Raw genomic sequence first — 26883 nt, forward strand, 5'->3', positions numbered from 1 at the left:
AGTGTGCTGCAGGATCTGTTTTATGTGGTGCACACATACCACATAGATGTATTCTCTCATATCTAGGCCCAAATGTACCACTCACAGTTTATCAGAGTGAGCTGAGCTCATGGCGTAGCTCTACGGTTTGGACACTCACCGTAAAGCCGTAGATCTACGGGACGGACCCTGAAAGGGTTAAGAGGGAGAGTAGAATTATGAAATGATCAGAAGATTAACATTATAATCGGAAAAATGGTAGAGTTGAGAGAAATAATGAGTTCTGTATTGAAGAATATAAGAATAAAGGAATAGTTATGGTTTTTTTGATTCCCATTTTCATGAGGTGAGGAAGCATTTGGCCAGAAAGGATGGAAAGGGACTGTAAAAATAAAAGTAGCCACAGATTTTTAGTGTCCCTCATCATCACATTATATCTTTAATACGAAATAGTATTATTCAGATAACTAGTGCTGCCACAATAGCAAAATATCCACAGCATTTATCAGCATTTTTATACAGAAGGTGTAAAATACTGTACCTCACAATTTATTGCCAAAATTTAGACATTTAAGGAAGATTTGAGCCATTCATAACAGTTCTGCCTCTGAGTATCAGTGTTAGCTAATGTGCTAGAGAGGTCTAAAATAAATTGCTGGTTAACAGAGTTTGTACTGATATGCACAGAATTTATAAAATATTTCTACCAACAGGTTCACTTTGATGTTGACCAGATTTCAGCTAATTCGACAATTTTTCGTGGTGGTCTAGAGGAATCCAAACTTTTGTCCACTTCATGTAATTCATTAGGATCCATTGGTGCTGATATGAATGATGTTGAAAACTTCAGTGACCAGTCAAGGTTAGTCCAACAAAAGTAAGCCAATACAAAAATAACAGTTAAAGCACAGAATAAACTGAGGATATTTGCAGTGTAAAGCATCCTTGAAAATGCAGCCTGATTTCAGTCATGATGAGTTCAAATAAATGCTTATGAGCCTATCTACTCTCTCTCACATGCATTCTCATTGATCAAGCTGAAGTTCCACTGTGCATTAGAATGTTGTGTTGCTGTATAACCCCAATGGGACCATTTCCAGTAGTACTAGAGAATTCTTTTTGACATGAATATTGGCACACTTTTGCATAGGGAGGTCCCAGCTTCAGATAGCAACAGTGATGATATTTCTTCTGTTGCATAAAGCTGGTAGTCTCTGAAAGGGTTAACTAAATAATTATAAGCAAGCCCTTTACTTTCTGGTTTTATTGCAGAGATGATGTTGCTAATGAATGGTTTGAAGCTGAACAGTATGAGCTGGCTAGCGTATTAGAGGCAGAGTCCTTTCATGCTCCAGATTTAGATTTTCTGGAGCAAGCAGAAAAGGAAACTTGTAAAGAATTCAAATTTCTAGAAGCAGGAACATGTGATAACAATCTTGAGTTTTCTAGTTTTTCTGGCATTTATGGAGCTACAGAAATTACAGTAAGGTATTTATATGAAATTTGTTTATCTAATTCTTTTCTCATTTGTTTGATTCCATATAATCTTGACTGAACCTTATTTTCTCATAATGAATTTGTAAATATTCAAAAAATTAACACAAATAATGTATAATATGATTTTTTTTTAGGCCTTCATGGATTGCAAGTCCAGAGAAGAATTTAGTTGGCCCAGGGAACAAGATGTTGGTAGATGATTATTTAAAGTCACGTAGCGAAGCTTTAGGTTCCCTTGGATGTGCAGAGAAAGAGAAGCGGGTGAGATTTGAATTTCATTATTGTATAACCAGTTGTTAATTGGCATTATATTTGCATTTACTTAGTAATTAACTATAGTATTTGTTATTACTTTACCTGTTTAAGTTTGGGAGAAATAAGTTCAAGCTCTTGGAGATTCTATTAAATCAAAATTTGTGGTAATTAGCTATATTTACATTGCATAATGAAATGTAACTTTATCTTTTTTTTTTTTTTTTGCTCATTGCACTTCCTCACTTGCCTTATTCTGAAGTATTTTCTGATATTTGTAGAACTTGTGCATGTTTAGTTTATACTTATCTGTTCTGAATTCATTCTTGGTGAATTTACATTGTCAACCTTCATTATTACCAGAAGCGTTATGTATGCCAGGATCACAATGCTTCTTGGCATTCTTCCAGAGATAACGTATCTAGCTGATGCAGCCTCTTGTAGCCCTACAGATCTATATGCTCTCCAAGTCATTCTACTCTGTTCCATTCTCTCGAAATGACCAAACCACCTCAACAACCCCTTTTCAGCCCTCTGAGTAATACCTTTAGTAATCCCACACCTAATTTCCACACTACGAATTCTGTGCACAATATTTACCCTACACATTGCCCTGGGGTAATTGTTATCAACAACCAAACTGCAGAACAAATAGAAAATGATCCATGCTAGATATTTAAAAACTTAAAATACAGTGACCCTTTTATGTCGGTCTCACTGACAACCATTATAAATGAACCGGAAAAAGCAATGATAGAAAGTGAACAACAGATTAGGAGAGCAAAAGATGCTAACTTTGTTTGGATTCCAATCTGCAAATTATGTTAGGATTCCAATCAGCAAATTACTGTATAATAAAAGTACTGTGATAGTTGGAGTGTGAGCAAGATAACATTTATGAAGGGACTGAGGGAAACCGGCAGACCAGACTTGAGTCCTGGAGATAGGCAGTACAGTGTCTGTACTCTGAAGAAAGGTGTTAATGTTAGTGTTTATAACTAGTGTAAGCATATCTCTGGCAAGACAGTGTTGGAGTGAATGATGATGAAAGCGTTTCTTCTTTTTCTGATCATCCTGCCTTGGTGGGAAATGGCCTATGTGTTAATACAAAAAATAATTTTGGGTCACCCTGCTTCGGTGTGAGACGGCTGACTTGTTAAACGACATTGATGAGGGCATAAAGAGCGACATAAGCAAGTTTGCCCATGACACCAAATAGGCTGTCGAATTCATTCTGACGAGGACATTAGAGCACTACAGGAAGATTTGAATAGACTGATGCAGTGGTCGGAGAAGTGGCAGATGTAGTTTAATATAGACAAATGCAAAATTCTAAATGTTGGACAGGAAAATAACCATGCCACATATAAACTAAATAATGTCGATCTTAATATTACGGATTGCGAAAAAGATTTAGGAATTCTGGTTAGTAATCTGAAACAAGGACAACAGTGCATAAGTGTTCGCAATACAGCTAACAGAATCCTTGGCTTTATATCAAGAAGCATAAATAATAGGAGTCCTCAGGTTGTTCAACTCTATATATCCTTGGTTAGACCTCATTTAGATTATGCTGCACAGTTTTGGTCACTGTATTACAGAATGGATATAAATGCTCTGGAAAACATACAAAGGGGGATGACAAAGTTGATCCCATGTATCAGAAATCTTCCCTATGAGGATAGACTGAGGACCATGAATCTGCACTCTCTAGAAAGGCATAGAATTAGGGGGATATGATTGAGGTGTATAAATTGAAGACAGGAATTAATAAAGGGGATGTAAATAATGTGCTGAAAATATCTAGCCTAGACAGGACTCGTAGCAGTGGTTTTAAGTTGGAAAAATTCAGATTCAGGAAGGATATAGGAAAGCACTGGTTTGGTAATAGTTGTGGATGAGTGGAACAAACTCCCAAGTACAGTTATTGAGGCTAAAATGTTGTGTAGTTTTAAAAATAGGTTAGGTAAATGCATGAGTGGGTGTGGGTGGGTGTGAGTTGGACCTGATTAGCTTGTGCTGCTAGGTCAGTTACCATGTTCCTTCCTTAAGTGAATGTGACCTGACCTGACTAGGTTGGGGCATTGGCTTAAGCTGGTAGGAGACTTAGACCTGCCTCATATGGGCCAGTAGGCCTGTTGCAGTGTTCCTTCTTTCTTTTTTTTTTTTTTTTTTTTTTCAACAAGTCGGCCGTCTCCCACCGAGGCAGGGTGACCCAAAAAAGAAAGAAAATCCCCAAAAAGAAAATACTTTCATCATCATTCAACACTTTCACCACACTCGCACATTATCACTGTTTTTGCAGAGGTGCTCAGAATACAACAGTCTAGAAGCATAAACATATAAAGATACACAACATATCCCTCCAAACTGCCAATATCCCAAACCCCTCCTTTAAAGTGCAGGCATTGTACTTCCCATTTCCAGGACTCAAGTCCGACTATATGAAAATAACCGGTTTCCCTGAATCCCTTCACTAAATATTACCCTGCTCACACTCCAACAGATCGTCAGGTCCCAAGTACCATTCGTCTCCATTCACTCCTATCTAACACGCTCACGCACGCTTGCTGGAAGTCCAAGCCCCTTACCCACAAAACCTCCTTTACCCCCTCTCTCCAACCCTTTCGAGGACGACCCCTACCCCGCCTTCCTTCCCCTATAGATTTATATGCTTTCCATGTCATTCTACTGTGATCCATTCTCTCTAAATGACCAAACCACCTCAACAACCCCTCTTCTGCCCTCTGACTAATACTTTTATTAACTCCACACCTTCTCCTAATTTCCACACTCCGAATTTTCTGCATAATATTTACACCACACATTGCCCTTAAACAGGACATCTCCGCTGCCTCCAACCATCTCCTCGCTGCTGCATTTACCACCCAAGCTTCACACCCATATAAGAGTGTTGGTACTACTATACTTTCATACATTCCCTTCTTTGCCTCCATAGATAACGTTTTTTGACTCCACATATACCTCAACGCACCACTCACCTTTTTTCCCTCATCAATTCTATGATTAACCTCATCCTTCATAAATCCATCCGCCGACACGTCAACTCCCAAGTATCTGAAAACATTCACTTCTTCCATACTCCTCCTCCCCAATTTGATATCCAATTTTTCTTTATCTAAATCATTTGACACCCTCATCACCTTACTCTTTTCTATGTTCACTTTCAACTTTCTACCTTTACACACATTCCCAAACTCATCCACTAACCTTTGCAATTTTTCTTTAGAATCTCCCATAAGCACAGTATCATCAGCAAAAAGTAACTGTGTCAATTCCCATTTTGAATTTGATTCCCCATAATTTAATCCCACCCCTCTCCCAAACACCCTAGCATTTACTTCCTTTACAACCCCATCTATAAATATATTAAACAACCATGGTGACATTACACATCCCTGTCTAAGACCTACTTTTACCGGGAAGTAGTCTCCCTCTCTTCTACACACCCTAACCTGAGCCTCACTATCCTCATAAAAACTCTTTACAGCATTTAATAACTTACCACCTATTCCATATACTTGCAACATCTGCCACATTGCTCCTCTATCCACTCTATCATATGCCTTTTCTAAATCCATAAATGCAATAAAAACTTCCCTATCTTTATCTAAATACTGTTCACATATATGCTTCAATGTAAACACCTGATCTACACATCCCCTACCCACTCTAAAACCTCCTTGCTCATCCGCAATCCTACATTCTGTCTTACCTCTAATTCTTTCAATTATAACCCTACCGTACACTTTTCCTGGTATACTCAGTAAGCTTATTCCTCTATAATTTTTACAGTCTCTTTTGTCCCCTTTCCCTTTATATAAAGGGACTATACATGCTCTCTGCCAATCCCTAGGTACCTTCCCCTCTTTCATACATTTATTAAACAAAAGTACCAACCACTCCAACACTATATCCCCCCCTGCTTTTAACATTTCTGTCATGATCCCATCAGTTCCAGCTGCTTTACCCCCTTTCATTTTACGTAATGCCTCACGTACCTCCCCCACACTTACATTCTGCTCTTCTTCACTCCTAAAAGATGGTATACCTCCCTGACCAGTGCATGAAATTACTGCCTCTGTTTCTTCCTTAACATTTAAAAGTTCCTCAAAATATTCTCGCCATCTACCCAATACCTCCATCTCCCCATCTACTAACTCCCCTACTCTGTTTTTAACTGACAAATCCATATTTTCCCTAGGCTTTCTTAACTTGTTTAACTCACTCCAAAATTTTTTCTTATTTTCATTAAAATTTCTTGACAGTGCCTCTCCCACTCTATCATCTGCTCTCCTTTTGCACTCTCTCACCACTCTCTTTACCTTTCTTTTACTCTCCATATACTCTGCTCTTCTTATAACACTTCTGCTTTGTAAAAACCTCTCATAAGCTACCTTTTTCTCTTTTATCACACCCTTTACTTCATCATTCCACCAATCACTCCTCTTTCCTCCTGCCCCCACCCTCCTATAACCACAAACTTCTGCCCCACATTCTAATACTGCATTTTTAAAACTATTCCAACCCTCTTCAACCCCCCCACTACTCATCTTTGCACTAGCCCACCTTTCTGCCAATAGTCGCTTATATCTCACCCGAACTTCCTCCTCCCTTAGTTTATACACTTTCACTTCCCTCTTACTTGTTGTTGCCACCTTCCTCTTTTCCCATCTACCTCTTACTCTAACTGTAGCTACAACTAAATAATGATCCGATATATCAGTTGCCCCTCTATAAACATGTACATCCTGGAGCCTACCCATCAACCTTTTATCCACCAATACATAATCTAATAAACTACTTTCATTACGTGCTACATCATACCTTGTATATTTATTTATCCTCTTTTTCATAAAATATGTATTACTTATTACCAAATTTCTTTCTACACATAGCTCAATTAAAGGCTCCCCATTTACATTTACCCCTGGCACCCCAAATTTACCTACTACTCCCTCCATAACATTTTTACCCACTTTAGCATTAAAATCCCCAACCACCATTACTCTCACACTTGATTCAAAACTCCCCACGCATTCACTCAACATTTCCCAAAATCTCTCTCTCTCCTCTACACTTCTCTCTTCTCCAGGTGCATACACGCTTATTATAACCCACTTTTCACATCCAATCTTTATTTTACTCCACATAATCCTTGAATTAATACATTTATAGTCCCTCTTTTCCTGCCATAGCTTATCCTTCAACATTATTGCTACTCCTTCTTTAGCTCTAACTCTATTTGAAACCCCTGACCTAATCCCATTTATTCCTCTCCACTGAAACTCTCCCACCCCCTTCAGCTTTGTTTCACTTAAAGCCAGGACATCCAGCTTCTTCTCATTCATAACATCCACAATCATCTCTTTCTTATCATCTGCACAACATCCACGCACATTCAGACTTCCCACTTTGACAATTTTCTTCTTCTTATTCTTTTTAGTAATCTTTACAGGAAAAGGGGTTACTAGCCCATTGTTCCCGGCATTTTAGTTGACTTTTACAACACGCATGGCTTACGGAGGAAAGATTCTTATTCCACTTCCCCATGGATATAAAAGGAAAATTAATAAGACCAAGAACTATTAAGATAAAATCAAAGAAAACTCAGATGAGTGTGTATAAATAAATGTGTACATGTATGTGTAGTGTGACCTAAGTGTAAGTAGAAGTAGCAAGACATGCCTGTAATCTTGCATATTTATGAGACAGACAAAAGACATCATCAGACAATACTCCCAGGTCCCTTAATTTTTTTAAAGCTCATTCTTCCCAAAATTTGTTGTTTCTCTGTTCTGCATTATCTCCTCTAGTTTCCCAAATGGAGAGTTGAATTTTCCTCATTGAACATCATTTGTTTTCCCTTGCTCATTTTGGCTTTATTTATATCTTTTTGGGGGTTAAACCCGGCCCTCAGGATGACACCCTCATAAACCGGATTACCCCCAAAGGATGATATGCTGTTTAAATATTTTTCCCCCCATTTTCCGATATAAATTTTTAGGAATAAGATAAGGGGGTCTTTCCCTTTTGGGGAAAAGAGCTCTTACTAAGCAGCCCCCATTCAACTTTTTCCCAAACTACTCCTTTTTTGTTTGTTTTGGAGGAAGTTGAAGTTTCATCCCCCCCACTTTCCATTTTTTTTTAGCACATATTTTTTGATTTTTTCCTAATGATCGATTTTCAAACGTTTTTGAAAAAGTCTGTGAAAATTACCCTGCATTCGTGCATGGGCATGTTGTTAATGGCTTTTTCGAAGTCTATCGGAGTTAGAGTAATGTCGGAAATCTGGCATACATTTATGGAGTTATGAGGCTCAGCCATGAAGAAATCATTTGGGTTGTCGATCCTCAGACTGATTAGTGGCCCACTAAACACAGAGTCGTACTGGGATTTCAGTATTTCACTCATTTCCTTGTTGTCAACTGTGTTAGTCCCATCCTGTCTGAGTAAGGGCTTGATACTAGATGTGGTATTTGCCTTGTTTTTGGCATATGAAAAGAAATATTTCGAATTTCTTTCAATATCACTAATAGCTTTAAGCTCCTCCTGTCTCTCCTGGTTCCTGTAAGATTCATTTAACTTAATTTCGATAGTTTCCACTTCCCTGGTCAGCTCCTCTTTTCGTGTATCAGATATTCTAGCACTCCTGAGGAGCCCAGTGACTCTTCGTTGCCTTCTGTAGAGGGAGCATCTTTCTCTCTCCAGTTTACTCCTCTTCTTCTTAGGGGAATATGCCTAGAACATGCTTCAGCTGCCAGGAAGTTGATCCTTTCAAGGCATTGGTTTGGATCCATGTCATTTAACCCTTTGGGGGTCAGCAGGTCCTCTGAGACATGTTCACAGGGTCGGCCAAATTTAAAAAAAAAAAAAATTATTTTTTCTTATAAAAAGATAAAGAATCTTTTCCCGATTATAATGACACCAAAAGTATGAAATTTGATGGAAAACTTAGGGAAATATGCTCTCGCGAAGTTAGCGGTCTCGACGATGTTTACGCGTCGGCAGTTTTGCCCACTTTGAGCCCTATTTTCGGCCAATTCCAGTATATTAGTCGACAAAAATTATAACTATATCACTAGAACTCCATTTTTTCTATTGAATGAGTACAAGAAACCACCCATTTACCGATTTCAACTATCCAATACAGTGGTCAGAATTTAGCAATTTTGCCAATTTCACACAAATTTTAAAAGATGCCAATTTCCAAATAGGGTCCAGAATAAACAAGAAAGACATGCCTGGCACTAAAATAACATTTCCTCTGTTCATTAGTCACATTCCCACGCCCCTCTTACATTCATTTGCTTTCCACTTTGAATTTTTATTCTCACAAAAAAAAATAGAAGATTTACTGTTATGCAGATTACTGCGTTAGTGTAGAAATGGTATAAATAATATCAGCGCACTTGTGAGAATATTAGACTCGCCAGTTGACGTGTATTGGACACTTGGCATGATTTGTTTACTTTTGATCTTTGGTAAAAATCGAACATTTCTGCTACTTTGAGCTCAATTTCAAGGTACTTTTCATTGTAAAATCAGTCAAAATCATCTCAATTTCTGTAATATGTCTTCCATTCTATAAAATGAGACCAGGAAAACTAGAATACAACAATAAATACCATACGAAAATAATGGAAAGTCCCTGTTTTAATCCAAAAACACTGTTAAAGTTGTTTTTCTCATTACGCACTGTGTGCTGCAGGATTTTTTTTATACTGCGCACACTACTACATAGACCCATTCTTTCATATGTAGGCCTACCAGCTTTCTCTCATTAGATTTGACAGTGCTAGAATTTATACGTACTAGTATGTCAAAAACCCCTGCGTGTAAGACGTACTAGTACGTCTGAAGCCCCGAAAGGGTTAAGATATCTTCCCAACATGCTTCATTTAGGACATGGTTTACCTGGTCCCAGTTGATGTTCTTGTTGAAGTTGTATTTTGTGAAGACACCTTCACAGGTACACGCATTCTGCTGATCAGGACCCCTATGCATGTATGTCTGGACTTCTATTAGGTTGTGATCGGAATTAGTTGTTTTTGATATTCTTATGTCTCTTATCAGGTCCTCATTATTTGTGAAGATAAGGTCAAGTGTGTTTTCTAGTGTTGTTGGCTCCACTATCTGCTGGCTTTTATTAACTCCACACTTTCTCCTAATTTCCATACTCTGAATTTTCTGCGTAATATTTACACCTTACATTGCCCTTAGACAGGACGTCTCCACTGGCTCCAACCGCCTCCTCACTGCTGTATTCACAACCCAAGCTTCACACCCATATAAGAGTGTTGGTACCACTATACTTTCATACATTCCCTTCTTTGCCTCCATAGATAACGTTTTTTGTCTCCACATATACCTCAATGCACCACTCATCTTTTTCCCTTCATGAATTCTATGATTAACCTCGTCTTTCATAAATCCATCCGCTGACATGTCAACTCCCAAATATGTCTGAAAACATTCACTTCTTCTATACTCCTCTCCAGTTTGATATCCAATTTTTCTTCATCTAAATCATTTGATACCCTCATCACCTTACTCTTTTCTATGTTCACTTTCAACTTTCTACCTTTACGCACACTCCAAAGCTTGTCCACTAACTTTTGCAATTTTTCTTTAGAATCTCCTTTAAGTACAATATCATCAGCAAAAAGCAACTGTGTCAATTCCTATTTTGTATTTGATTCCCCATAATTTAATCCCATCCCTCTCCCAAACACCCTAGCATTTACTTCTTTTACAACCCCATCTATAAATATATTAAACAACCATGGTGACATTACATATCCCTGTCCAAGACCTACTTTTACCGGGAAGTAGTCTCCCTCTCTTCTACACACCCTAACGTGAGCCTCGCTTTCCGCATAAAAGCTCTTTACAGCATTTAGTAACTTACCACCTATTCCATATACTTGCAGCATCTGCCACATTGCTCCCCTATCCACTCTGTCATATGCCTTTTCTAAATCCATAAATGCAGTGAAAACTTCCCTACTGAGTATACCAGGAAAAGTGTACGGTAGGGTTATAATTGAAAGAATTAGAGGAAAGACAGAATGTAGGATTGCGGATGAGCAAGGAGGTTTTAGAGTGGGTAGGAGATGTCGATCAAGTGTTTACATTGAAGCATATATGTGAACAGTATTTAGATAAAGGTAGGGAAGTTTTTATTGCATTTATGGATTTAGAAAAGGCATATGACAGAGTGGATAGGGGAGCAATGTGGCAGATGCTGCAAGTATATGGAATAGGTGGTAAGTTACTAAATGCTGTAAAGAGTTTCTATGAGGATAGTGAGGCTCAGGTTAAGGTGTGTAGAAGAAAGGGAGACTATTTCCCGGTAAAAGTAGGTCGTAGACAGGGATGTGTAATGTCACCATGGTGGTTTAATATATTTATAGATGAGGTTGTAAAAGAAGTAAATGCTAGGGTGTTCGGGAGAGGGGTGGGATTAAATTATGGGGAATCAATTACAAAATGGGAACTGACACAGTTGCTTTTTGCTGATGATACTGTGCTTATGGGAGATTCTAAAGAAAAATTGCAAAGGTTAGTAGACGAGTTTCGGAGTGTGTGTAAAGGTATAAAGTTGAAAGTGAACATAGAAAAGAGTAAGGTGATGAGGGTATCAACTGATTTAGATAAAGAAAAATTGGATATCAAATTGGGGAGTAGTATGGAAGAAGTGAATGTTTTCAGGTACTTGGGAGTTGACGTGTCCGTGGATGGATTTATGAAAGATGAGGTTAATCATTGAACTGATGAGGGAAAAAAGGCGAGTGGTGCATTGAGGTATATGTGGAGACAAAAAACCTTATCTATGGAGGCAAAGAAGGGAATGTATGAAAGTATAGTGGTACCAACACTCTTGTATAGGTGTGAAGTTTGGGTTGTGAATGCAGCAGCGAGGAGGCGGTTGGAGGCAGTGGAGATGTCCTGTCTAAGGGCACTGTGTGGTGTAAATATTATTTAGAAAATTTGGAGTATGGAAATTAGGAGAAAGTGTGGAGTTAATAAAAATATTAGAGGGCTGAAGAGGGGTTGTTGAGGTTGTTTGGCCATTTAGAGAGAATGGATCAAAGTAGAATGACATGGAGAGCATTTAAATCTGTAGGGGAAGGAAGGCGGGGTAGGGGTTGTCCTCGAAAAGGTTGGAAGGAAGGGGTAAGGGAGGTTTTGTGGGCGAGGGGCTTGGACTTCCAGCAGGCGTGCATGAGCGTGTTCGATAGGAGTGAATGGAGATGAATGGTATTTGGGACCTGACAATCTGTTGGAGTGTGAGCAGGTTAATATTTAGTCAAGGAATTCAGGGAAACCAGTTACTTTTATATAGCTGGACTCGAGTCATGGAAATGGGAAGTACAATGCCTACACTCTAAAGGAGGGGTTCGGGATATTGGCAGTTTGGAGGGATATGTTGTGTATCTTTATGCGTATGTGCTTCTAAGCTGTTGTTTTCTGAGCACCTCTGCAAAAACAGTAATTATGTGTGAGTGAGGTGAAAGTTGAATGATGATGAAAGTATTTTCTTTTTGGGGATTTTCTTTCTTTTTTGGGTCACCCTGCCTCGGTGGGAGATGGCCGACTTGTTGAAAAAAAAATATATATATATATATGATTCAATGTAAACACTTGATCTACACATCCCCTACCCACTTTAAAGCCGCTTTTCTCATCCGCAATCCTACTCTGTCTTACCTCAAATTTTTTCAATAATAACCCTACTGTACACTTTTCCTGGTATGCTCAGTAAACTTCTTCCCCTATAATTTTAGTCTATTTTGTACCCCTTCCCTTTATATAAAGGAACTATACATGCTCTCTGCCAATCCCTAAGTACCTTCCTTTCTTTCATACATTTATTAAACAAAAATACTAACCACTTCAACACTATATCCTCCCCCTGCTTTTAACATTTCTGTCATGATCCTGTCAGTTCCAGCTGCTTTACCCCCTTTCATTCTACATAATGCCTCGTGCACCTCCCCCACACTTACATCGTGCTCTAATTCATTCCTAAAAGATGTCATACCTCCCTGGCCAGTGCATGAAATTACCACCTCCCTTTCTTCATTGACCTTTAAAAGTTCCTCAAAATACTCCTGCCATCTACCCAATACCTCCAGCTCCCCATCTACTAACTCCCCTACTCTTTTTAACTGACAAATCCATTCGTTCCCTAGGCTTTCTTAACTTGTTTATCTCCACAAAATTTTTTCTTATTTTCATCAAAATTTCTTGACAGTGCTTCTCCCACTTCATCATCTGCTCTCTTTTTGTACTCTCTCACCACTCTCTTCACCTTTCTTTTACTCTCCATATGCTCTGCTCTTCTAATAACACTTCTGCTTTGTAAAAACCTCTCATAAGCTAACTTTTTCTCTTTTATCACACCCGTTACTTCATCATTCCACCAATCACTCCTCTTTCCTCCTGCATCCACCGTCCTCTAGCCACAAACTTCTGTCCCACATTCTAATACTGCATTTGCAAAACTATTCCAACCCTCTTCAACAACTTCCCCCTGCCCCCCACTACTCACACTTGCACCAGCCCACCTGTCTGCCAGTAGTTGCCTGTATCTCACCCTAACTTCCTCCTCCTCTAGTTTATACACTTTCGTATCTCTCTTACTTGCTGTTGCCTTTTTTTTTTTTTTTTTTTTTTTTTTTTTTTTTTTTTTTTTTTTGTCCCATGTACCTCTTACTCTAACTGTAGCTACAACTAAATAATTATTCGATGTATCAGTTGCCCCTCTATAAACCTGTACATCCTGAAGCCTACCCATCAACCTTTTATGTACCAATTCATAATGTAACAAATTACTTTCATTACATGCTATATCATACCTTGTATACTTACTTATCCTCCTTTTTTTATTTATCCTTTTTTCTCTTCATTTAATCGCAGTTGAAATGGAAATATGAAAGCTGTAGTTATGGTAATTATGTATTAAATTGATATACTGGGTAATTTATTATACATATATGAATTCTGCAGCCCAACTTTGGAACCACAGTTCATTCTCCCCCAATGGCTGGGAAACCAATTCCGCTCATAGAAAAATCACTGGAGGAGGATGACGCATCCCAATTGCATCCTCGAGAAGGTGAGACTGGTTCTGTTGCAAATCTTACTCAATTAATAGTTTTTTTTTTATCATTCTTGGACCAGATAGGATATTGCTAGGGTTGCTAATATACAAGTAAAGTATTAATCTTTTTGTTGTGTCATGCAACATTGCTTTGGTTCCTAACTATTAACAAATGTGACTGCTTATGAGTTTTTTCATTACCTTATTTTTAATAAGAAACCATAGGATTTCCATATCTGATACCTATTTTTCTCTAAGAAACATTGATGTTTGTGTATTCATCAATTTGAGGTTGCAAGGGGTCAGTTCTCAGATCGTGGCTTTGCCTCTTAGCTTGCCACTTGCCAGATTTGCTCCCGTTTAGCCTCGTGGGGCCCTATCATGTTTTCTCTTAAAACTGTGTATGGAGCCTTCCTCTTACTTCCTCTTCTAGGTCATTCCACTTTCTGACCACACTAAGATTGAAGAAATGCTTCCTGACACCTCTGTGACTCGTCTCTCTCTAACTTCCAGCTTTCATTTCTGTTTACAAGTATCTGTTTTGCTCCTGTCACAACCCATCCTGTCTTCCCTATTAATCCTCTGAGTATTTTGTATGTTATTAGTGATGGGATAGTACTATAATTTTTGCCCAGTCTGATAATCAGTTTTATGCTAATGCCATTACCATTGAAATTAACAAGTATCCACTGATACTGTGGAAGTTAACCAATACCCACGAACACAGTACATACATGATTTTGGCTGATACCATCATGATTAGCCAATACCCACCAATACCTTGGCACACCCCTACTTCTCATGTCTTTCTGGGTTTTCTCCTCCAGTGTCATTAGTTTCATTTCCATTAGCCTCGTCTCATGGCTCATGCCCCTTAGCACTGAAACTAATTCTTGTCATACTCTGCGCTTTCTTCAGTTTCTTAAAATGCTTTTTTTCAGGTGTGGATTCCATGCTGGTGCATACTCCAAGAAGGTTCTGACACACATTGTATAAAGGACTCAAAATCTCTTTGTTCAGGTTCCTGAAGGATTCTTAGATTTGCCAGACGAGCATTAGTTGCAGAGGTTATCTGGTTGATGTGTGCCATTTGTTGGTGATATGCTAGGCACTCTGCTCAGCCCCTAGGTCTTTGTTTGAGTGTCTGAAATAGTGCACTAAAAATAAATTGTGCAGCTGTTTTCATTTAATTTTTATTCTTTATATTAAATAAGCTTTCTATTGGCACTTGCGTTGCTAGCACAAGTGCTCATCTTGTGAAAATAAATTTAATCGTTTTGCTGTTGGTCATTTAAATCTATATAGGTGTGATCAGTATTGCTGCCATAGGTCTAAGCATAATTCATAGTGCCCTCAAATTTTCTGTGAGCAGCAAATTTTGGATGAGACAAGAGAATGTGTGTGGTGGGTGCATTTAAGGAAAAAAAAAAAAAAACCCTGCCCCATGCAATGCTTGATGGAAACGACTGACCTCTGACCTTGTGTTGGGGTTAAAATAGCAACTGGGGTATTGGTTTTATTAGTTGCTGCTTGATGTCAGTATATAGACCGGAAAATATAATAGCAGTATGGATAAGATTTTGGCCAGTTTCAGAACAAAAGTGGCCTGAAATAGGCCTCAGTGACAGAAATGGCTGATTTTGTGTGGTTTTCTTGGTAAGGTAGGGGCATCCAACCGCCTCCCTTCCCTTCCCAAAATTTTTTTTTTTTTTTTTTTTTTGCTAGGTCTACTTAGTGTTGGGATGGCCTAGCCCATGGTCAAGCATCCTTGGTTATGGTTTATAAGCGAGACATGGGCAAAAACATTGTGTGAAATGGGGGGGGGGGGGGTTGAAGGGCTAGATGGATATAATTTTTATACTTCACTGGTTATCTCCTGTCAAGGCTTACAGTTTTAGCATGTGAATATGTGTGTGACGTAAGTCTGGTGGCAAACTTGAGTTGAACAATATAACCTGAGAACAAGTTGCTTTCCCAAGTACAAAACTTTTAGTAGGCTTTTATTTCACTCATGACTGGATAGTTGTTCTTATGTGGTTGCTGTCTAACAACCTGTTATTGCTACTTTTAATTGTCAAATAAATTTCATATGATATTTAGCAGAAATGTATTAATCTTCTGAATGTCTTTTAGCATTCAGCTAGGTACTGGTATTTTTTTTCATTCTGATATGTTTTAAAACATGGTAATCTTTTTGAAACTTGTATTGGAAAGACTGCCTGCCGAAGCTACTAAATGCGTTAGTGTTACCTGTGTTACTTCAGTGTTTTTTTTTTTTTTTCCCTCAGATGCACAAAAGGAAGAAGCAATGAGTAGTACCCTGAAAGAAGTTGAAGACACTGATAATGAAAGTCAGAGATTTTCTTTAAGTTCTGGATCAGATACATGCACCTCTGAGGTGTACAATATTTCAACAGAGAAAATGTTTTCATCAAACACCTTGAAGGAAAAGAATCTCAATGCTCCCAGCTTGGCTAAAGTGGACTACGTTAAGAATATTAACAAAACCACTAATATGATGTCTTCAAAGGATCTGATGGGGTCTTACCTCAGTGAAAATAAGTCTGATGCTAGTAGTGATCACTATAAACCTGTGTCTAAGACTTTAGAGAAGCCTTGCGGAAGCAGAGAGGAAGCTCTAGCTACAAAATTGTTAATGACAGAAAAAAGTAGAAATTTAGGAAAGAACTTAAATGATATTAAAGGGTCTTTGGATGCAGACACAATAAATTCCTTGTTGTCTGATGCACTTGCAAGTGATAATCCTCAGGCATTAATAGCAAAAATTAAACAGATGGTACAAGAAAAGTCAGTTCTACACAAAACTTTAGATGTGACTGACCTGGATATTAGTACAGAAGTCCTTGAGTTGCGGAAGCAAAGAGAAGCAATGCATTCAAAGCCACAAACAAAAATGGGGCAAAAGGCCGAGGTGATTTCTGTTGGTAAAGAAAATGTTGCCAAAAAGGTTACTCAGAATCTTGTAAAGAATTTGGATAAAAAGTTAATGCCACCACCACAGAGTACAGGCTCACACAGGCCAGGTTTTGGTATCTCACACAAACACATGGAGAAACTAAAAGCAAACAGAAGTAACTCAGCTCCTGAGGATGCAAAATATTCCCTTAAATCAAATTTTACTTACAAAAATGAAAATTTAGAAAACACTAATATTGATGAATCTATTAAAATGGCTCCATACAAATCCACTCTTTTTGAAGACACGCCAAAATTACAGCTAACAGGTTTTCACGAGGGTAACACTGATGGCTTTGATGCATCAACACCGTGTGCACCATTGTCTAGACCAAGATCAAAAACATCAGGTGATGCCCTTCAAGAGAGACCAGTAGGTCAAACAGCCTTTGAAAATTACAGATCTATAACTAATCCTATGAATCAAAGAGCACTGCCTAAAATGGGGGTATCTTCAAGCTCTCTCAAGGTGCCATTAACATTTAACCAAAATAAACCTCCAGCACATTATGGTCATGGCCCATTGATGACCACGGTTAAAAAAGGTTCATTAATAACCCAAGAACCTTTGAATAATCATGCTCCTGAAAATGCTCAACTTTTAGAATCTTCACCAATAAATGCAAGAGATTTTGAAAGTGCAAATGTAGCAGCTACTCTACGATCCACTAGTTTCCCAGCAGGGTTGCAGACATTGGGCAGGGCAGGTGGTACTCCTCCACTTAATTTAGCCAGTCAAGCAGTTCACTGCAAACAAGTCAGCAGGCAGTATCACTCGCACGAGAATGTATCTCAAACAGGTGAGAGTACCAATTTGTAATACAGAATAATGTAAATATGGCTTAAAATAATATTATACTGTAATTGTAATTTAAAAAAATAATTAAAAGCAAATGTTTCAGAGAAAGTGTTTTTAATGTCTTATTTACTGAAGCATGGAAAAATTGAATCCAAATATATATTCCAACTGATGAAATAATTTCAGTACTGTTTATAGTCTTCCTAATTCATTAGCTAACAAAAATAATTTGATTATTTCAGTGCCAGGTGAAATAATGAATCTTCCACAACAAGTAATTTTCCCTAATGTTTGTGTGATTGGCATTGCTTCAGATGTGACCATTAATTTCTATAATCCAACACCTCGCTGGGTTCAGGTTTCCCTCAAGCTGATGCAGGTAAGTTTTATACTGTTTGTTAATTGCAGAAAGTGTCACAGGCTGTAGATTATATACAGTAGGGCCCCACTTATACAGCAGGTTAGGTTCTAGGCTACTGCCGGAAAGCAGAACGCCATTTTTTTCCACTTATAAATACATATAAATGCCAGATAAGTTTACAATAACATATACTAAGTTAGCAATAGAACTTAGGCATTCAATAACAATGAAAAGTAAAATACACACACAGTACACTCATTATTTACCTCCAAATATTCATAGTCTTAATGTAGGGCAAAAGATGAGTAGCATTTACTATAAGAAGTTAGGTGTGGTAGCCCTCCTGGCCACCCTCACATAATATACGACGATGCTTAAATAGTGATAAATGCATATACAGTGCGCTCATTACTTACCTTAAAATATTTGTAGTCTTAATGTAGGGTGAAAGGTGAAAAGTATTTATTTGTAGAAAGTGGTGTGGTAGGTATGGTAGTGTAGGGAAGCCAGCCTGGCCACCCCATCCACTATGTAAACAAACAGACGATGCGACTGGTTATGGTTCATAAACATTCATACAAACACCTTATATTGTGTAGAAGTTGTCTCCACAGTGGTACAGTAGAATAAATAAAGACCAACACTTCCATTCTCATGTAATTTTTAGAAGGAATGATGCTCTGACAAATTATTATAAATTATTATTAGGAATGATTGTTATTTTTTTTTTTTTTTTTTTCAACAAGTCGGCCGTCTCCCACCGAGGCAGGGTGACCCAAAAAAGAAAGAAAATCCCCAAAAAGAAAATACTTTCATTATCATTCAACACTTTCACCACACTCACACATTATCACTGCTTTTGCAGAGGTGCTCAGAATACAACAGTCTAGAAGCATACACATATAAAGATACACAACATATCCCTCCAAACTGCCAATATCCCAAACCTCTCCTTTAAAGTGCAGGCATTGTACTTCCCATTTCCAGGACTCAAGTCTCCATTCACTCCTATCTAACACGCTCACGCACGCTTGCTGGAAGTCCAAGCCCCTCGCCCACAAAACCTCCTTTACCCCCTCTCTCCAACCCTTTCGAGGACGACCCCTACCCCTCCTTCCTTCCCCTATAGATTTACATGCTTTCCATGTCATTCTACTTTGATCCATTCTCTCTAAATGACCAAACCACCTCAATAGCCCCTCTTCTGCCCTCTAACTAATGCTTTTATTAACTCCACACCTTTTCCTAATTTCCACACTCCGAATTTTCTGCATAATATTTACACCACACATTGCCCTTAGACAGGACATCTCCACTGCCTCCAACCGTCTCCTCGCTGCTGCATTTACCACCCAAGCTTCACACCCATATAAGAGTGTTGGTACTACTATACTTTCATACATTCCCTTCTTTACCTCCATAGATAACGTTTTTTGACTCCACATATACCTCAACGCACCACTCACCTTTTTTCCCTCGTCAATTCTATGATTAACCTCATCCTTCATAAATCCATCCGCCGACACGTCAACTCCCAAGTATCTGAAAACATTCACTTCTTCCATACTTTTCCTCCCCAATTTGATATCCAATTTTTCTTTATCTAAATCATTTGATACCCTCATCACCTTACTCTTTTCTATGTTCATTTTCAACTTTCTACCTTTACACACATTCCCAAACTCATCCACTAACCTTTGCAATTTTTCTTTAGAATCTCCCATAAGCACAGTATCATCAGCAAAAAGTAACTGTCAATTTCCATTTTGAACTTGATTCCCCATAATTTAATCCCACCCCTCTCCCGAACACCCTAGCATTTACTTCTTTTACAACCCCATCTATAAATATATTAAACAACCATGGTGACATTACACATCCCTGTCTAAGACCTACTTTACCATACCCCGGCTGGGATTGAACCCGCGGTCAGAGAGTCTCAGAACTCCAGTTTTGAGACACTGACCGCGGGTTCAATCCCGGCCGGGGTATGGTTTGTTTGCAATCGTGTCATTACGATTTCGTGAGTCGAGTTAAGACCTACTTTTGCCAGGAAGTATTCTCCCTCTCTTCTACACACCCTAACCTGAGCCTCACTATCCTCATAAAAACTCTTAACAGCATTTAGTAACTTACCACCTATTCCATATACTTGAAACATCTGCCACATTGCTCCTCTATCCACTCTATCATATGCCTTTTCTAAATCCATAAATGCAATAAAAACTTCCCTACCTTTATCTAAATACTGTTCATATATATGCTTCAATGTAAACATTTGATCTACACATCCCCTACCCACTCTGAAGCCTCCCTGCTCATCCGCAATCCTACATTCTGTCTTACCTCTAATTCTTTCAATTATAACCCTACCGTATACTTTTCCTGGTATACTCGGTAAACTTATTCCTCTATAATTTTTACAATCTCTTTTGTCCCTTTTCCCTTTATATAAAGGGACTATACATGCTCTCCGCCAATCTCTAGGTACCTTCCCCTCTTCCATACATTTATTAAACAAAAGTACCAACCACTCCAACACTATATCCCCCCCTGCTTTTAACATTTCTGTCATGATCCCATCAGTTCCAGCTGCTTTACCCCCTTTCATTCTACGTAATGCCTCACGTACCTCCCCCACACTTACATTCTGCTCTTCTTCACTCCTAAAATATGGTATACCTCCCTGGCCAGTGCATGAAATTACCGCCTCCCTTTCTTCCTCAACATTTAAAAGTTCCTCAAAATATTCTCGCCATCTACCTAATACCTCCCTCTTCCCATCTACTAACTCCCCTACTCTGTTTTTAACTAACAAATCCATACTTTTCCTAGGCTTTCTTAACTTGTTTAACTTACTCCAAAATTTTTTCTTATTTTCATTAAAATTTCTTGACAGTGCCTCTCCCACTCTGTCATCTGCTCTCCTTTTGCACTCTCTTCACCTTTCTTTTACTCTCCATATACTCTGCTCTTCTTATAACATTTCTGCTCTGTAAAAACCTCTCATAATCTACCTTTTTCTGTTTTATCACACCCTTTACTTCATCATTCCACCAATCACTCCTCTTTCCTCCTGTCCACACCCTCCTATAACCACAAGCTTCTGCCCCACATTCTAATACTGCATTTTTTAAATTATTCCAACCCTCTTCAACCCCCCCACTACTCTTCTTTGCACTAGCCCACCTTTCTGCCAATAGTCGCTTGTATCTCACCCGAACTTTCTCCTCCCTTAGTTTATACACTTTCACCTCCCTCTTACTTGTTATTACAAGTTATTATTACAGGTCTGCCATCACAAATCCGGCAATCAGTTATTCGGTTCCTTCAGTTACTCGGCACTATTTTTGGCTAGCATAATTTCAAATTTCCAGGGTCGCCACACCAACCTGCTGGTACTGTTTGGTGGCGCTACTTGCTGCACAAGTCATTCCAATTTCTTTTTCTCCATTTATTGTTTTAACGTGCTTTCTTTTAGCCCTAGCCATGGTTCCAATGAATAAAAGAAATGTTTCTCATTATGTAAAGCACCTACACGGTACATTATCCATTAAAGATAAGGTGGCTTTGAAGCCACTGTCGGTTGCCATGAGCTCAGTCTCGTGAAGCAGGAGAATATGATTTATTATTATGCTAATGTCAGCACTACAGCTTATTTGCCTATCAAAGTTGATCTAATATGACATAATAAACAATATAAATAACATAAAACATGTTAAATACTCCAGAATAAATAATATTTGGCATAACACCTAGCAGTTCGACGGAGGTATGAAGAGGATACGGTATACAAATACAGTGGACCTGCGACCAGCGATGGCATCGATTAACGATAAATCTGACTAGCGATACATTTTAACGCAAAAATTTTGCCTCGACTAGCGCTTAAAAACCCGACCAGCGCTATTCGTTCTGTACCATACACGTCCACTTTGGCCTGAGCGCGCCTCACTTGTCCCTTGGGTGCCTGTGTTTACAAGCCAGCCAGCCACCGCGGTCGCTTCCAAACATACAACAACTGGAACATTTCATATTATCACAGCCTTTGTAGTGATTGCACCTGCAAAATAAGTCACCATGGGCCCCAAGAAAGCTTCTAGTGCCAACCCTACAGCAAAAAGGGTGAGAATTACTATGGAGATGAAGAAAGAGATCATTGCTAAGTATGAAAGTGGAGTGCGTGTCTCTGAGCTGGTCAGGTTGTATAATAAACCCCAATCAACCATCGCTACTATTGTGGGCAAGAAAACGGCAATCAAGGAAGCTGTTCTTGCCAAAGGTGCAACTATGTTTTCGAAACTGAGATCGCAAGTGATAGAAGATGTTGAGAGACTGTTATTGGTGTGGATAAACGAGAAACAGATAGCAGGAGACAGCATCTCTCAAGCGATCATATGTGAAAAGGCTAGGAAGTTGCATGACGATTTAATTAAAAAAATGCCAGCAACTAGTGATGTGAGTGAATTTAAGGCCAGCAAAGGTTGGTTTGAGAGATTTAAGAAGCGTAGTGGCATTCATAGTGTGATAAGGCATGGTGAGGCTGCCAGTTCGGACCACAAAGCGGCTGAAAAATATGTGCAGGACTTCAAGGAGTACATAGACAGTGAAGGACTGAAACCTGAACAAGTGTTTAATTGTGACGAAACAGGCCTGTTTTGGAAGAAAATGCCAAGCAGGACGTACATTACTCAGGAGGAAAAGGCACTCCCAGGACATAAGCCTATGAAAGACAGGCTTACTCTGTTGATGTGTGCCAATGCTAGTGGTGATTGCAAAGTGAAGCCTTTATTGGTGTATCACTCTGAAACCCCCAGAGTGCTCAGGAAAAACAATGTCCTCAAGGCTAATTTGTGTGCTGTGGAGGGCAAACAGTAAGGCATGGGTCACTAGGGACTTTTTCTATGACTGGTTACACCATGCATTTGCCCCCCTAACTGTGAAAAGACCTTAACCTCCTGGTATTAGAAATGCTCCTGGTCATCCTTCAGACTTAGACGACTTTCTAGGGACATGACTTCATTTGAGGGTCGACAGGCCCTCTCCGACGCTCATTCTCAGGGTCGGCCAAATTAAAAAAAAAAAAAAAATTATTTTCTCTTATGAAAAGATAGAGAATCTTTTCCCGATCATAAAGACACCAAAAGTTTGAAATTTGATAGAAAACTTACGGAATTATGCTCTCGCAAAGTTAGCGGTCTCGGCGATGTTTACGCATCGGCGATTTTGCCCACTTTGAGCCCCATTTTCTGCCAATTTCACTGTACTAGTCGACAAAAAACATGAATATTTCGCTAGAACTCCATTTTTTCTATCGAATGGGTGCAAGAAACCACTCATTTATGAAATTCAACTATCCAGTACAGTGGTCAGAATTTAGCAATTTTGCCAATTTCACACAAATTTCAAAAGATGCCAATTTCCGAATAGGGTCCAGAATAAACAAGAAAGACATTCCTGGCACTAAAAAGACATTTCCTCTAGTCATTAGTCATGTCTCAAGGCCCCTCTTATATTCTTTTGCTTTCCACTTTGAATTTTTATTTTCACAAAAAATATAAGATTTACTGTTATGCAGACTACTGCATTAGTGTAAAAAATGGTATAAATATTATTGGTGCACTTGTGAAAGAATATTAGACTCACCAGTTGACGTGTATTGCACGCTTGGCACGATTTGTTTACTTTTGAAGTTTGGTAAAAATCGAACATTTCTGCTACTTTGAGCTCAATTTCAAGGCACCTTTCTTTGTAAAACCAGTCAAAATCATCTCAATTTCTGTAATATGTCTTCCATTCTATAAAATGAGACCAAGAAAACTAGAATACAACAATAAATACCATACGAAAATACACTGCAAAGTCGCTGATTTATTAAAAAAAAATGGTCAAAGTTTTTTTTTCTCATTATGCACTGTGTGCTGCAGGATTTTTTTTAGACTGTGCACACTGACCACATAGACCCATTCTTTCATATGAAGGCCTACCAGCTTTCTCCCACTAGATTTGAGGCCGCTAGAATTTATGAGTACTAGTACGTCAAAAACCCCTACGCGTAAGACGTACTAGTACGACGAAAACCCTCAAAGGGTTAAGTGCCTCCTGGTATTAGACAATGCTCCTGGTCATCCTTCAGACTTGGCAGAGCGACTTTCTAGGGACATGAGCTTCATTAAGGTGAAGTTTTTGCCTCCTAATACCACTCCTCTCCTGCAGCCCATGGACCAGCAGGTTATTTCCAACTTCAAGAAACTGTACACAAAAGCTATGTTTGAAAGGTGCTTTGTAGTGACCTCAGAAACTCAACTGACTCTAAGAGAGTTTTGGAAAGATCATTTTACCATCCTCAATTGTGTAAACATTATAGGTAAGGCTTGGGAGGAAGTGACTAAGAGGACATTGAACTCTGCTTGGAAAAAACTGTGGCCAGAATGTGTAGACAAAAGGGATTTTGAAGGGTTTGAGGCTAACCCTGAGAATCCTATGCCAGTTGAGGAATCCATTGTGGCATTGGGGAAGTCCTTGGGGTTGGAGGTTAGTGGGGAGGATGTGGAAGAGTTGGTGGTGGAGGACAGTGAAGAACTAACCACTGATGAGCTGCTAGATCATCTTGAACAGCAAGAGGGCAGACCTGAGGAAACTGCTTCGGAGGAGGGGAGAGAGAAATTGAAGAAGTTGCCTACTTCTAAGATAAAGGAAATGTGTGCAAAGTGGCTTGAAGTGCAAACCTTTTTTGATGAAAATCACCCTGACACAGCTACTGCAAGCCGTGTTGGCAACCTGTACACTGACAATGTTGTGAACCACTTTAGGAAAGTCATAAAGGAACGAGAGGTACAGGTATCTATGGACAGATATGTTGTGCGACAGAAGTCCAGTGACGCTGAAGCTGGTCCTAGTGGCATTAAAAGAGCAAGGGAAGTAACCCCAGAAAAGGACTTGCTGCCTCAAGTGCTAATGGAAGGGGATTCCCCTTCTAAACACTAAGAAGATCAACGCTCTCCCCTCCCATCCCATCAATCATCACCAGATCTTCAATAAAGGTAAGTGTCATGTAACTGTGCATGTAATCTTCAGTTTGTGTGTATTAAAATTAATATTTCATGTGGTAAAAAAATTTTTTTTTCAATACTTTTGGGTGTCTTGCACGGATTAATTTGATTTCCATTATTTCTTATGGGGAAAATTAACTTGACTAACGATAATTTTGACTAACGATGAGCTCTCAGGAACGGATTAATATCGCTGGTTGAGGGTCCACTGTACCATTCTCCTATCCCTGTCTTGGGGGGCTTATATTAGAGAAAACAGAGTGTAGCACAGGACTAACTGTCATATACACTTGTACTGCACCATAAACCTGAAACAAAGTTATTTTCTCTTATAGATTATCACACATAGCAGCATGTGTGTAGAGAACCTAGGATAACCCAAAAAAGTCAATGTGGCTTATTTTTAGTACCTGGCTTGGGTTAGCCATATATGATTTTTGGTAAATATTTGATTCCCAGTCAGGGTAGAAACATTAGGTGTGTTTCTTTACACCTGTTGTCTATGTTTACCCACCAGTAAATGGGTACCTGGGTGTTAGCCGACTAGTGTGGGTGTTATCCTGGGACACTGACCCAATTTTCTTGAAATACTCTGCATAACAAGTGGTTTTCTGTATAGCAGTATGTCACTGTTGTCAGCTAGGCCTGTATACCTTGTACATGTACGTGTACTAAATGAAGATATTATTATTATTATTATTATTATTATTATTATTATTATATTATTATTATTATTTTCTCAGTTGTTTTTTGGGTTATCTTGTTCAAACTTGAGCAGTGTATGATGGAAAGATACTTCTTCACGTACACCAAAAATTAAAGGAATTAGACCATAAATAGCGGAGATCACTTCTCAGCCATTAGTGGCCGCTTAGTGGTATATTTTTGTATGGTTGTTATGGTTATATTTTCATTTTATCGGCCTCATTTGATAGAATGAAATATATATTACAGAAATAGATATGATTTTGATTGCTTTCATGACGAAAAGTACCTTGAAATTGCGCTCACAGTAGCGAAAATGTTCTACTCTTTAGCGAAGCTCAAGAGTAAACAAATGACGTCACCGTCCAGTACCTGTCCGCCTGCCAGTCTAAATTCCAATACGTAGTCTGAGTTGACATTTTTTATACAATTATTACAATGCAGCAATCTGCATAACAGTAAATCTTCAATTTTTTTTGTGTGAATAAAAATTCGAAATAGTAAGCAAGAGTAATATAAGAGGGGCCTGGAGCCATGACTAATGAACAGAGAAAGTTACTTTAGTACCAGGAATGTCTGCATTGTTTATTCTGGATCCTATTTTGAAATTGGCATCTGTTGAAATTTGTGTGAAATTGGCCAAACTGCCAATTTCCGACCACTTTATTGGGTAGTTGAAATAAGTGAATGGGCGGTTTCTTGTACTCAGTTGACAGACTAGAAGTAAATAAGTTTATTCAGGTATACACAAATAGTTACATAGATTATCATACATATCAGTGTATGTATAGAGAACCTAGGATAACCCAGAAAAGTCGGACAAAGTGACTTATTTCCAGTACCTGGCTTGGGCTTGCCATATATGAATTTTGGTAAATATTTTTTTTTCTCGGTTGTTTGTTGGGCTATCTCATTGAAACTTGGGCAATGTATGATGGAAAGATGCTTCTTAACGTACAACAAAAATAAAAAAGACGGATGGTAAATAAGGGAGGTCACTTCTCGGCCATTAGCCGCCTCTTTGCAGTATATTTTCGTATGGTTTTTATGGTTATATTCTCATTTTTTGGACTCATTTGATAGAATGGAAGATATATTACAGAAATAGACATGATTTTGATTGCTTTCATGA

The 26883-nt window shown here is 38.6% G+C and overlaps 1 protein-coding gene across 7 annotated transcripts in view; it reads left to right on the forward strand.

Moving 5' to 3' along the window:
* The window catches only part of LOC128691763 (centrosomal protein of 192 kDa-like), a 124953-nt gene that overhangs the window by 30563 nt on the left and 67507 nt on the right, over window positions 1–26883 (forward strand). For all 7 annotated transcript variants that reach the window (XR_011394117.1, XR_011394118.1, XM_070101035.1 and 4 more), the window contains 6 exons: window positions 693–841; window positions 1252–1467; window positions 1611–1737; window positions 13765–13873; window positions 16147–17634; window positions 17876–18012. Coding sequence is in view for 5 of the 7 variants with exons in the window: in XM_070101035.1 (XP_069957136.1) it covers window positions 693–841; window positions 1252–1467; window positions 1611–1737; window positions 13765–13873; window positions 16147–17634; window positions 17876–18012 (2226 nt within the window). In the remaining 2 variants the exon portion in view is untranslated. The remainder of the gene's footprint in view (window positions 1–692; window positions 842–1251; window positions 1468–1610; window positions 1738–13764; window positions 13874–16146; window positions 17635–17875; window positions 18013–26883) is intronic.

Source organism: Cherax quadricarinatus, chromosome 75 (genome assembly GCF_038502225.1).
Source record: "Cherax quadricarinatus isolate ZL_2023a chromosome 75, ASM3850222v1, whole genome shotgun sequence".
Lineage (NCBI taxonomy): Eukaryota > Metazoa > Arthropoda > Malacostraca > Decapoda > Parastacidae > Cherax > Cherax quadricarinatus.